The sequence below is a fragment of the Peromyscus eremicus genome, chromosome 1 (genome assembly GCF_949786415.1).
Source record: "Peromyscus eremicus chromosome 1, PerEre_H2_v1, whole genome shotgun sequence".
NCBI classification, from domain to species: Eukaryota; Metazoa; Chordata; class Mammalia; order Rodentia; family Cricetidae; genus Peromyscus; species Peromyscus eremicus.
The window spans coordinates 47,305,030-47,317,698 of NC_081416.1; the positions used below are offsets into that span (position 1 = coordinate 47,305,030).

At 40.1% G+C, this 12,669-nt stretch overlaps 1 protein-coding gene across 7 annotated transcripts in view; it reads left to right on the forward strand.

Moving 5' to 3' along the window:
* The first annotated feature begins 218 nt into the window (after window positions 1-218).
* Window positions 219-12,669, forward strand: part of Tle4 (TLE family member 4, transcriptional corepressor) — a 140,039-nt gene continuing 127,588 nt past the window's right edge. For all 7 annotated transcript variants that reach the window (XM_059260099.1, XM_059260115.1, XM_059260135.1 and 4 more), the window contains exons 1-4: window positions 219-351; window positions 869-966; window positions 2,053-2,116; window positions 3,289-3,333. In XM_059260099.1, the coding sequence (XP_059116082.1) occupies window positions 307-351; window positions 869-966; window positions 2,053-2,116; window positions 3,289-3,333 (252 nt within the window). In that variant the 5' untranslated portion in view covers window positions 219-306. The remainder of the gene's footprint in view (window positions 352-868; window positions 967-2,052; window positions 2,117-3,288; window positions 3,334-12,669) is intronic.

The following is a 12,669-nucleotide window of genomic DNA, read 5'->3' on the forward strand; positions in this document are numbered from 1 at the left end:
GACCATTCATTCCGAGGAATAGCAGCCAATTAAAAGACAAATAAAAAAAGTTTGGAGTGGGGCGCGAGCGAGCGAGCGGGCGGGCGGCGCTCGGCGGGCGCGGGGCTCGGCGGGCGCAGGACGGACGGTGCCCGCCGCCCTCAGTGACGCCCGCGGGGAATGCGGAGCCGGCCGCCCGCGCCCAGCCGCCGCGCCTGCCTGCCGCCCGCGTCACGCGAGACCCGCAGGCCCGGGACGCCGCCGCGGGGCCCTCGAAGCGGATGAGCCGTGCGCCCCTGCCCGGCGCAGCCAACTAAAGCGGCGTGGATGATTCGCGACCTGAGCAAGATGTACCCGCAGACGCGCCACCCGGTGAGTGGCGCCGCGCCCGCCGCCCTGTCCGCGGCCGGCCGCTCCGAGGGTGCGGGAGGCGACCGACTTGTAGCCATTTTCTTATTGTTGTCTCTGAAGCCCCGGGAAGCCGCGCGCCGCCGCTCTCCGCCCGCCCGCGCCGCTCTCCCGAGGGGGCGAGTCTGCGGGGCGGAGGGCGCGGGCGGCTGCAGGCCGGACTCGCTCGGCTAGCTGACGGCGGCCCGACGCCATGGCGCGGCTGCCCCCGACGGGCCACTTTCGATTCCGGGTAGGGAGGGATGGGTGCGCGGGGCCGGGGGTTCGGGGCTCGGGGGGGTGCCGGGGGGGGGCAGGCTGAGGAGCAGGTCTAGGGAGCTGAGGGAGGCCGCCTGGAGGTACCCGGACCCCTGCGGGGGAGCGAGAGGCGGGAGCGTCGCGATGACCGTCCCCCCCCCCCAACACCACCACCGCGGGCTGTCGCGCCCCCCCGCCCCACCTGCGATGTGGGCTAATTAAATATTTTATTGTTGTTCTTTAGGCACCGCATCAGCCTGCTCAACCCTTCAAATTTACAATTTCCGAATCGTGTGATCGGATTAAGGAAGAGTTTCAGTTTTTACAGGCTCAATACCACAGGTAACGATATTGACTTTAGCTGATCCTCCTGTTTGCTTAGCTCTTGTCTACCCCCACACACACAAACACCACCCCCTTCGACTCCAACCCCCCCCCCCCACGAAGGTATTACCATTTTTTTTTTTTCCTGTGGGCAGAAAAGGCAAGTCAGGGCCTCTTTTCCCTTCAGGCAGGTGTAAAGAAATTAAGCGTTTTCTTCTCCTGTAAACAGAAAAGGAAGCGGAACAATCGAAACAGAGGAGACTTGGAAAACGCTGAGGCCAAACTTTCGATATTGATTTATTGGGTCAGGAGAATGGAAGGTTGGGAAGGTTCTGGGGCCTTTTGACTTCTTGGTCCTTTATTACTCTGCTTGAGCCCTTCCTTCTGCCATTCCGTGGCATAGCTTGAGAGCCAGGGGAAGTAAGCAGTGAGCCATTTCATTACTTTCATTACAAAAAAAAAAAACCAAAACCCCAATGCTTTCGTCTTCGAGACTCATAGACTTGGAGTGCTTTTGGAACATACTTGTTTCATTGGATCCTTAATGATGCAGAATTGTTCCTGCATAAATTGAAGAACCCAAACAAGCTGCTGGACCAGATCAACACCCCCCACCCCCACCCCCATGGTATTCAACTTACCTGTATTTTTTGGAGGGAAAAAAACATCATTTATAAGATTGTTTTGATTCTGATTTTCATTAATCTTGTAAAAGTAAAACCTCCCCTGCGGCATTTTCGTGGACTTAGTTTTGCTTTTATACATAAAATTATTATCGATGTTTATTTTCATGTTTTAGTAAGTGAATGTAGTGAAGAATATTCAGTTCTGGACGAAGTTGCAGAATTAAATTGGCAAGAGGGTTTATTTCTTTCAAACATAAAGCCCTCTTTCCCAACCCCCACAGTTTATCCTTATTGAAAAGGCAAGACCAGGCTGGTTCTTGTCACTCATTTCTCTCTTCCCTTTCATTAGTAAAGTGCTGTTTAATATCATTGGATTGACAATAGGAGGTGATGATTTAGAGGAAGGGATGTGGATTTGGAGTTGAAGGATGTAAGTTAAGTTCTACACTGTACTTAGATGGTTTTATGTCTTGAATAGTCTGAAGCTGGAATGTGAGAAACTCGCCAGTGAGAAGACAGAGATGCAGCGGCATTATGTCATGGTAAGAAAACTGTGTCACAGATTCAAAGTGCTCATTAGCCTGGGATACTGAAAGCAAGAATACGATTTAAATTGCTGGAGGCTGCAGGATACATCACAGGGGCCCTGCCAGTGTTGTTGAGGTTGTGGGTACGTGTCTATTAGCAACCTGTAATTCTAGGTTGCTATAACTTGGCTTTGACAACCAGCTTTGATTTAAATTTTCAAAAAGTTCAGATGCATGGGGTATAATTTTCTTTGCTTTTTGTTTTTACAGATTGAAAAAATGGGAGGAAATCCTCATTTTTTTGTTTAGTCACAAGCAAAATGTTTTTGTTAGTGGTTTTCTTTGTTGTTTTATTGCTCTTGCTCCAATTGTAACCAGACAGTTTTTCTATAATATACTCTTAAAATTAGATGTGTTTTATGCCTTTTAATTAATGATTTGGACAGGAAAAGACACCAGACCCCTTTTCAGAAAATTTCCCGTTCATCATGCTACTCTGTTTATATTTTTGTGTGTATGCTTTCAATTTCAATAGTGTTATTTTGGTTCTTAGGAGTGTTGATTTGAGCTGCCAGATTTTCTGTATAGTAGTTATACTCCCATTCGGACAAATCAAATCTGTGTTTACAGAAGCATTATGAAGCATTTTTATGATTCAAAAGTATATTTTGTGTTGAAAGAACTTGCAGAGTGACTCATTAATTAGTTTTCTATCAAGTTCTTCTGCTTTGCATCTGTAAGTAGTACATTAGAACCGAAAACTGAACTCTAAGGTAACATCACCTTTTTTAACAGTTCTTTCAGAACATCAATCAGCATTTGTGAGATATTTCCACTGTGCTTAGGAATTAAGAGTCATATAAAACCAAGTTTTCATAAGACTTTTTCAATTCATTTGCATATGATGTTGAAAAGACAATTGGAAATGTTAAGAATGCTGAGTTTTAACATTAATTGTCTTAGTTTTCTGAGTTATTCTCTTGGGGTGTGTCTTAGGGTGGCTTCTAGTTTTTTAGAAATAGTTAATTGAGCATCCTTTTTATTTATTGACCCAGATATTGTGGATATTTTGGTTAAGGTAAGGCCTTTGTGTTGGTTGCTTTGTTTTCGGTATATTTGGTCATTTTGAGCAAACTGGAGAGATTGTTTGAAAGATACAGATTTAATTGCTTTTCCTTCTTTGACAGTATTATGAAATGTCGTATGGGTTGAACATAGAAATGCACAAACAGGTAAGTTATTTCTTTATAATCATTTTAAGTGACAGTAATACTCATGTACTTAGAAATTTGTCTGTTTTGTGATTTTTCTTTTGTACATTCGTCATTTCTATTTTATTTTATTTTAAAAGACTGGGGATGAGTGAGAAGGTTAGTTTTTTGCATGTGGTTCCTCATGTTCCATATCATCCTAACTTTTAATAATTTAAAATGTTATTCTTAAATCAGAATACATATTAAACTTTTTTACCCTTCCAAAAGCTGTATGCAACATTTAAAATGGGTATTTTCTTCTTTAAAAGTGTTTCCTTATATATTTCAGGCATCAAAAACCTATCTTACAAAAGAACTTTCCTTGGAAAATATTAATAAATAAAATTGTAAATTGTTTGAAGCCTTCATTTGATCACTATGAAAGAATAGAGAATGAGCGAGCTGGGAGGATCAAAATGAAATCTGCAGAGCTGTAAAAGAAATTCATGTAAAATCTTTATACTGGTCCCCAGAGGCTACTTAGTTGGGTCTTACCAGGAACTCTAGCTTCAACTTCCAAAATTTGTACAGAATAAATGAACCTGATAGGAGGATGTGATTAATGTTTAACCCTGGGTCTTGAAATCTATAATTAGTTTAGGGTTGCAGGGGAGAAAGCATTGATAGTATATATGACAACTGCAGCTACTATAGGGTTTGGTTTTGATTTGATTTTTCCTTTTTTTTTCTTATTTTTTTCAAGAGATGAAATGAAATGATTTGGCTTGAGTTCCCTAAATGGAAGAAAAAAATAAATAAATATATATATATATATATATATATATATATATATGTAAAATAATACTGCTTGGGAATGGTAATTCATCCAGGAAGCATTTCTTTGAGGTCATCCCCTCATGAAGGACTTCAGGGCTCTCCTCAACCATTTCAGAATAGATACATGTATATTTGTGTGCTGAGAAAGAGCAATAGACAACTTTCTGCTTTTCATGTCTTATTTATTTGTGGTCAGGGTGTTGTATGTACCTTCTAAGATTAAAAAGTATGAGATGACTACCTGTCATCAGCTGCAAGAATTCTTTTTGACAGTTATTCACCACATGGCAGGACTGTCCCTACATTAATAGTTCCTTAAAAGACGACTCTTAGACAGTAAAGGCAATCAGATAGTATTTGGAAAAATAAAGTTGCAAAAAAATTACAACATTATTTACATTGAAGACTTTACTTCAAGTTCGGTCTTACTCTGTATGCTATTTGGTTATGCTAATGTTAGCATATTATATATGCTAATACTAATACATACATGCAGTTTGAATGGCACATATTTAAATTTTCATTTTAGGATCTTCACCATTTCTGTTTCTGTTAGTAAGCAAAATGTATCCAGCTTTATGGGTGGATTCCCTTTAGCTCTACCTCACAGGAATGCAATTACTGCTTACATATTTTGGATCTTGCACATACTGTTTTTTTTTTTTTTTGGTTTTTATGTATTCTCCCAACATTAGTTTCTCTTTACAGACTGAACTACATTAATGCCCCTTTATTTCTCCCTTTTCTATACTTTGCATTACCCTGACCACTTAGTTTCTGGATCTCCTTGTGCTGTCTATACCTGTGTCAACATAACTGTATGTGTTTTTTATTTTGGTGCTGGGGATATATGTGAGATCCTTTAATTTTACACATTTTATATGACTATAAATTTTGTCATCTTCTTGTCCAGCTGTCCTCAAATGCCATCCATTTAAAATTGAGAAGAGTACACTTTGCCTTTTTTCCCTTCTTGCTTTTGAATTCAATCATATCAAGCATCCCGAAGGCAGTTTATCACATTATGAAATACAGACAGCCCTGCAAACCACCTACTTATTATATTTTCTTTCTTTTTCCCCCTTAAGCACAGAGGCATATCTGTCTTTATTTGTTTTCCTAGGCAGACAGCCTTAGTTTCTCTTAGCCTCTCTTCCAGATGCACCCGCTGGATATCCTTGTAATGGAAAGCAGCAATAATGCAAGGAAGTTGCCCCAAGGCATAATTGGGCCTATTTCTCAAGATCGGTTTAGGCTTATTCACTTATTAGATTTGTGTCTCAAGGGTTCAAGAGTAGGAGTCCCAGGAGGCCTCAGAAGTACCTTAGTAATTGGTGGCCCCGATATTTGAAACCTTTGTGCATATTTTTTTTTGTTGTTGTTAATATTCCTATGTTCCTGTTCGTCTTGGCTGCAGCTAGCCACTGAGAGTATTTTTAAGGAAATTTTTCACTGGGACAGAAAGTGAAGGTTTTGAAGGATCCATGAATCTCTGACTTAGCAAATGGATAAAAGGATGCTAGTAGGAAGCAGTGGTAAACAGGGAGGGCCCCCATTCCCCCGCTCCTGTTTGGTGATGCTCATCATCAGTTGCCCTGGGTTGATTCTGATGGAGAACCATAAAATGAAACCTATGGGGAATTTGTCATTCTGAAATGAAAGCTAATGTAATTAGTACCAATTAAAGTACATTTAGTAAATTGGATTTAATCTTAATTAAGCCTGCGTAATGTTGCCAATTTTTAACAATTATGTTTGAGAACATAATTAATTTAAATTTTGGTAACTGAGTAAATAGCATTAGTCTGGTAAAATTAGTGGATTTTTTTTTAAAAGGGGAACTCAGTGACATGAGATGGAATTGGAGCATAAAATATAAATGTAATTTTTGGTAATCTTTAGTAGAATTGATAGAGCTGAACAGATGAAGCTGGGAAAGAAAAAAAAAAAACCCAGAGAAGTTTAAGTGGAGTGTTCTAGGCCACAGTGGGAATTAATACTTTTCCATTGTCTTCAGTTTTAGTATGCAAATGGGGTTGATAATTAGGACCTGGTTAGAAATGGCATGGAATTCATTGTGATGGCTTCAGAATGGAGTTTTTTAAAAATGAAAGGAAGTTGATTCTTCAAGAATTTCTCTGTCTGCAGGGTTTTGTTTTTTGCTTTAGACAGGGTGGTTGGACCAGGGTTTTTGTTACTTTCTTCTGATCCTTCTTTATATAGTATGGCTTTCGTTGAGTCAGTGACCCTGGGCAGATAGGGTGGTGTGTACATCTGATACCACCATTAGATGCTGCTTGTTCAAATCCCTCGCCTGCAATACTATAATTGAAGAATTCCTCTCTAATGGAATCAGACTCTGGCTGTTGCCACTCTGAAATGTGGATATTGAATGCAGATTAGGAGCCATCGATGTGTGAATTCAACCTGTAGAAATGAAATAGGTGAATGTACTGTGATGTGAAAGGGGGGGCGAGAATCACAATTTCTCAGGGTTTTATAATTTGAAGATCTCTTCTAAAATTTATTTGCTTAGTACTTGAATTTTAAAAATCATCAGAAAACCTTTGGAATCTGGCACCTAAAATCTAAAAGTGAAACTTGTACAATTATATGAAAAGTGTTTGTTGTATGTGCATATTCTTATATGTAATTTCTTTCCCCTTAAAGCTACAAAATTCTTATTTCTTTCCAAGCAATGCAAATTTCATTATAAGACTTGGACCACAACCATTTGAGTGCTGCTAAAATATTAATTGAATAGAAATGAAAGGCCTTGCCAACTGATAGGATATCATAATCATAGCCTCTTTGGTCAATGGTAAATGATGATAAATGACATTAGGAACCTTTTAGCAAACTGTAATAACTACAAGGAGGGAGGCAGTATGGATTTGCATTATATCTGATACCCTCTAGTACCAAGTGGATTGCCAATACTGCTTGTTTAGCATTTTCTAAGGGCAATAGGATATTGATTTCTGACTTACAAGGAACAGCTCTATTTTCACCATTGAAAAGTATTGCAGGTTGTTAAGAAGAAATTGACTTGAAGAGGCCGACTGCTGCCCATCATGGAGCAAATAAAGCAAAACTGCCGAAGCATGGTGGAGCAGCGAGACGGGCCCTCAGCAATTTGTTGCTATTAATTTACCATGCTCGACAGCAAATCAATCGGCATCTACTTCATCTGCTGGAGAAAATGCTGTCCAGGGCAGATAAAAGGCTCGGCATGGTACAGAGAATAGACTGGCTTGGCCAAAAGGAGGCTGCAGTTAATGTGTAAATAAGTGAAATCAAGGCCACTGTTGCAGAGGAAGCAGTTGTTAATTAGGTTGGTTCTTTTTAGTGAACTATTTTAGAAAGCAGCCTAGGATTTTGAGAATAAGGGGAGATTTAGTGAGGTTGAAGTAATATATGACTGGCTTGACATTCCTGCCTTGAGTGCACTTGATTCTAGGATGCAGTCAATTTATTTGGGGATAGTGCTTGCAGTAGAAGTCAATTTATTTAAAGTTCTATTCATAGCACATTTCTCAGGATAACTTTGTGGGGGAGTATTACCGATTTCTTATATGTCTTATATATTTCAATTTGAAAGAATGCTTGGTGAAACAGGTGTCAGTATGTAGATAAAAATAAAATTTTTAAATAGTGGCTATTCTGAAATGAATATGGTTAAACTCTTGCATATGTGTAAAAGAGAAACATCAAAAATGAGGTTTTATTTGAAAATAACTAATAAACCAATAAAAATTTTGCTTACAGAACTTTCTTCTGTTTTACACCCGTTAGGAAATGATCTAGAATGTCTGAATAAGGGTGGATACTACTGGGCTGGGAGATTTTAAAGAGATAAGCAAGTGAAATTTTGATGCTTGTGCATAAATTCCAGGAGGAAAGAAGAGAATGGAAGCTCATGTTTGTTCTTGTGTTCTTATTTTAAGATTACTGATCACTGATCGTATTTTGTGATTAATATTAATGGAACAGAGGTTTTTGGTTGTGTTTTCTCTATTACCTCTTTGATTTGGATGTTCTGGGGTAAGGGCCAGCTTTACTCCTGTGTGGTAAATCTAAATACGTAAATTTAAAATTATTTTCTTCTCAAAATTGCCAGAGGATCTAGTATTGTGGTAGTTAATACCAGGTGGCAGCTTCTTGGGCAAGACCCCAGTGAAGTGTTTTTGCTCAGCAAGAGGATCCAGAAGGTGAAATTTAACCCACAAAGGTGTGTATAGGTGTTAAGGGGGCTATTTCTGAATTCTGTGGGTTCCTCCTTTTTTCTTTTTTATGTTAGATTTTTTGGTTTTGAGGCACCATAGGAAAATAATCTGTGGTGGTTGTTTTTCTTTTCTTTTCTTTTCTCTCTCTCTCTCTCTCTCTCTCTCTCTCTCTCTCTCTCACCTTAAGTAGTGATCGTTGAGTGGAATTAAGAGTTTCCTTCCAATGGAAGTGAACATTTATTATATGTCTGGCATGTGCTTACCAAAGACCTGGGCATACTGCCAAAATTCTTTAATTCTTATAAAGATCCTAAGAAAAGGATTATGTCCAATCAAAGGGTGATTAAGTAGGGTCAGATCTGCACATGGTGATATAGTAATAGGTGGTAGGTTGGAATGACTGCCTGGGAGGCTGCCCTTTTAGGAAATGAATTGGCCATGAGTTAGAGATTCAGGCCCGAGCTCATTGTTGGAATGGAGACGTTCCTGGCTGCTAGAATAGTCTTCTCTTGTGCCCTTGAGCCCCTGAACTTTGTACTTCCACCCAGAACCCCTTCAATAGTCTCTGCAGCTGCCTGGAGTCCAAGGCTGAAACTATTCAGGATGGGCTCTCTGTCTAGTAGGCTGCCTCGGTTGGTGAGAGGTCCGGGTAGCTTTCCCCTGGTCTCCCACTTGTCAGCAAAGAGAGTTACTTGCTGTTTCTTATAAGGAAGTTTTGTCTTCTCCCCAGGCAGCCTGTTTCTTGTTTACTTACAGGGTTCTTCTGTTTAATTTATCTTTTCCTGTGGCTTCTTAGACTGTCTGAAGACAAGGGGGCTGTTTGTTAATCATCACCTTGGGGTTTCTGAAGGGGGAAGCTGGGAGGGGAAAATATGATGTTTTGTGGCCTCTTTGTTGTTCAGAAAGAGGTTCTTAGATGCAGGAAATCACACACAAACTTTTAAATGAAGACAGATGTTTTGCTTTTCCTGTTGAGAATTTCTTTGTAATATTCAAAGAAATTTACTTACTTACTGCCCCTCAATCTCTGATTCCTATTGTTTATTTTACTTATCATTTTGATTGGCAAATTTGTTTGTATTTATCGGCAGTATGGCTCTGAGCTGTGTTGGAATAATGAGCTAGACAAGAATGAGCTGCATCTTGGATGCTTCTTCAGCCTCAGTGAAGGTGCATTGATACATTTTTACTTTTTTCTTAGTCCTACAGAACTGCTAAAATGGAGTTGGTAATTACATGTTAAACATTTAGAAGTTCTTTTTATTTGCTTTTAGTGGGAAACTTTCATTGCCTTTCATATTTGATAGCCAGGGTTCTGACTTTGGTATAATAATGTTTTGTTGGCTAGAGAGGGAAAAAGAGAGATGATTTCTAAAAGGTACCTTCCTTTATCATTCTTCATACCATCTTTTAAAAAATTCTAGAGGCAGAAGCACACAAATTTTCATCAGTTTGAGGTCAGTCTGTTCTACATTGTGAATTCCAGGGGCTACATAATGGGATACTGACTCAAAATATAACAATAAAAAGGGGCTGGAGAAATGGCACAGTGGTTAACAGTACATACTGCTCTTGCAGAGGACTGGAGTTCTGTGCCCAGCACCCACATCAAGTAGCTCACAACTATCTGTAACTCCAGCTCCAGGGGATATGATTCCATCTTCTGGCTTCTGGTTATCTGCTCTTATGTTATCTCTGTGCGCATGCACACAAACACAATTGGAAATTTTTAGAAAAATGGAAAAAAGAAACTCTACTCCATTTTGGTAATGGAGACGAGCTAGTGGTCCCATACAGTCCAAGTTATCATTTTTGCAAGCAGGGCTGTTAGAAAGAAGTAGGCAGACAGCACATTTAGGCATGGACACTGATTTATACTGGTGATGACAGTTTGTAAGGTTTAGGGCTTGTTCAAAGTCTGTACACTGAAGACAGTTTATGAAATTATTAGACTAAGGGGGAAGGCCTTAGAAGTCTTAGCCAAAGTGAAAGATAGAGCTGTTTTGACTTTGACTTAGTAACAGCTGTCAGTGGGAGTTGCTTTCTGTCTGCAAAGAGGGATTTAGGTGGCCTTCATCACTGCAAATCAATATACCCTCTCTGTTTTCATTGGAAGTGACCCACAGCATTGATGCCAGGCTCTTGCTATTTCTATATCATAGAGCCAATACTTACCTTCAGAGAACTGCAGTGTGTAACCTGTGCTCCATCCAGGGGGACAGATGGGCACAGTATATATTTTCTTAGTTTCTTATTTGTCAAAGAAACACAATGGTAAAACTCTGGGACACTCTTTAGGAACTCTGTCCTCTGGGAGATGGGTTATCTTTTCATCTTTGGAGGATTATCTTTGCTCATAAATACACAAGGATTTGTGTTGTGTAGGGGATCTGCATCTCAGAACAAAGGCATAACTTCTCTTCATCCAGCATTTGTAATGAGTCTCTGTCCTGCCAGCTCCCAAATAATGACATGGAGGCTTTTTATTATTTATGAAAGCCTGGCCTATAGCTTAGGCTTGTTCCTAACTAGCTCTTATAACTTAAGTTAACCCATTTATATTAATCTATGTTCTACCACATGACTCATAGCTATTATCTCTCCTCTTGCACATCCTGCTTGCTCTGTGTCTTCTTTCTTCCTCCCAGAGTTCTCTCTGAAGTATGGCCTATAACTCCTGCCTAGCTATTGGCTGTTCAGTTTTATTATTACACCAATCACAGCAATACTTTTTCATATAGTCTACAGATAGCCCACAAGTGTTGTCTGGCTGCAGGGCATTCAGAACTCTGCAGAACCCTCCCTCGTAACTGTGGTCATCTAGGCAAGTTAGTGATGGGAGAGAAACTGGCAATGATTCCTTGACTTTGCTGCTTGTTTCTTTTGAGACAGAGTCTCTCTCTATAGCCTAGACCAGACTTAAATTCATAATCCCCCAGTCTCAGGCTTCTGAATGCTGAGATTATAGGTGTGATCCTCCATACCTGGTTTTATTTTTCAACTCCATATTCTGCTTCTGAAGGTCCATAGGTTCTTTTAGTTGTAGATCTTAGAAAGGCCTGGAAATACAACTGGAAAGAATAGTGCTATTGGAAATTAAAAACACTAGTACTGTGTGACACCTTTCTTTGCAGAGAGCTTAAGGCATTTTACGTGTTCACCTCAATCTTCCTAATGTTCCCATAAAGCAGGTAGCAAGCTTGCATCTCTGTCTGTTTAAGTAGCTTCTGTCAGTAATGTGCCCTACAGTTTGCCAAGCAGTGTCATTCCTCTGGCCTCCTTTAACAGATGACACTGAAGCTTAAGGGCTTAAGAGACTAGCCTAGTGTGACAGTCAGGAAGGATCAGCGCATGGGTGGGGATACCAGAGTTCATAAAGGTCAGTGAATAGGCCTGAGGTCACATAGGAGAGCCAGTGGCTGAAGGGGAAATAGAAAGTTTCTGAACTTCCCTTCTAGAGTTCTCATTATTGGCTAGACCATTTTCAAATAACAAATAATATGCTTGTTTCTGTGGTGTTCTTGGCTTTCTGCAACAAGAGCAGTAAGGTACTGCAGGTGGCAGACCATGAGTATTACAGTCATCTTTAGTGAGAGATCTGATCTGTGTGCTTGTGCCTGAAGTTCAACTGTTCCCTCCTTCCCTCCACCCTTCAGTGTCAGTGCCCTGCCCAGAAGGAGTCTGGGATCAGCAAATTGAAATCTAAAGCTAAGATCCACTTTTAGAAAAGTGTTGAATCAAACTGGCTGCTCCCTCATTCCTGAACCATGCCACACAAACAGGCTGTTCTAGGCACACACACTTGTTTATTGCCCATTTCCCTTCCCAGTTACCATGTAAGCTCCACTTTTAGCATTGCTTTCTGCAGCACACTGCCACTGAGATGTGCTGATGCTCATGGGATAGTGGGCTGCTGAAGGAGAGAACACTTCTGTTTGAATAGTAGCTAAGTCTCTGTGCAATTAGTATTATTTCAGGGTATATTTGGGTTGCAGGATATAGACAACCAGTGCTGAACTTACTAGTGAAGTTTGTAGGAAAATTAGAAAGAGGAAATGAAAACAGCTGAACACGAGGTTCAGGAATAAGAACAGTTAAAATAGAATATATGTATTTTGGTGTGCTGAGTCTTTTAAAGTTTAAAATGAATCATTTCTAACTGAATTTAAAATTCACTTTGAACACCGTTCTTACTAGTCAGTATATATTTGAAAAGTTGTACTATTAATAACTGTGTACGTGTGGCTTGAATGTGTGTTGATCTTAACTGTACTGTGGTGGGTTTGGCTGACTTTCTCTCAAGTCTTCTAGC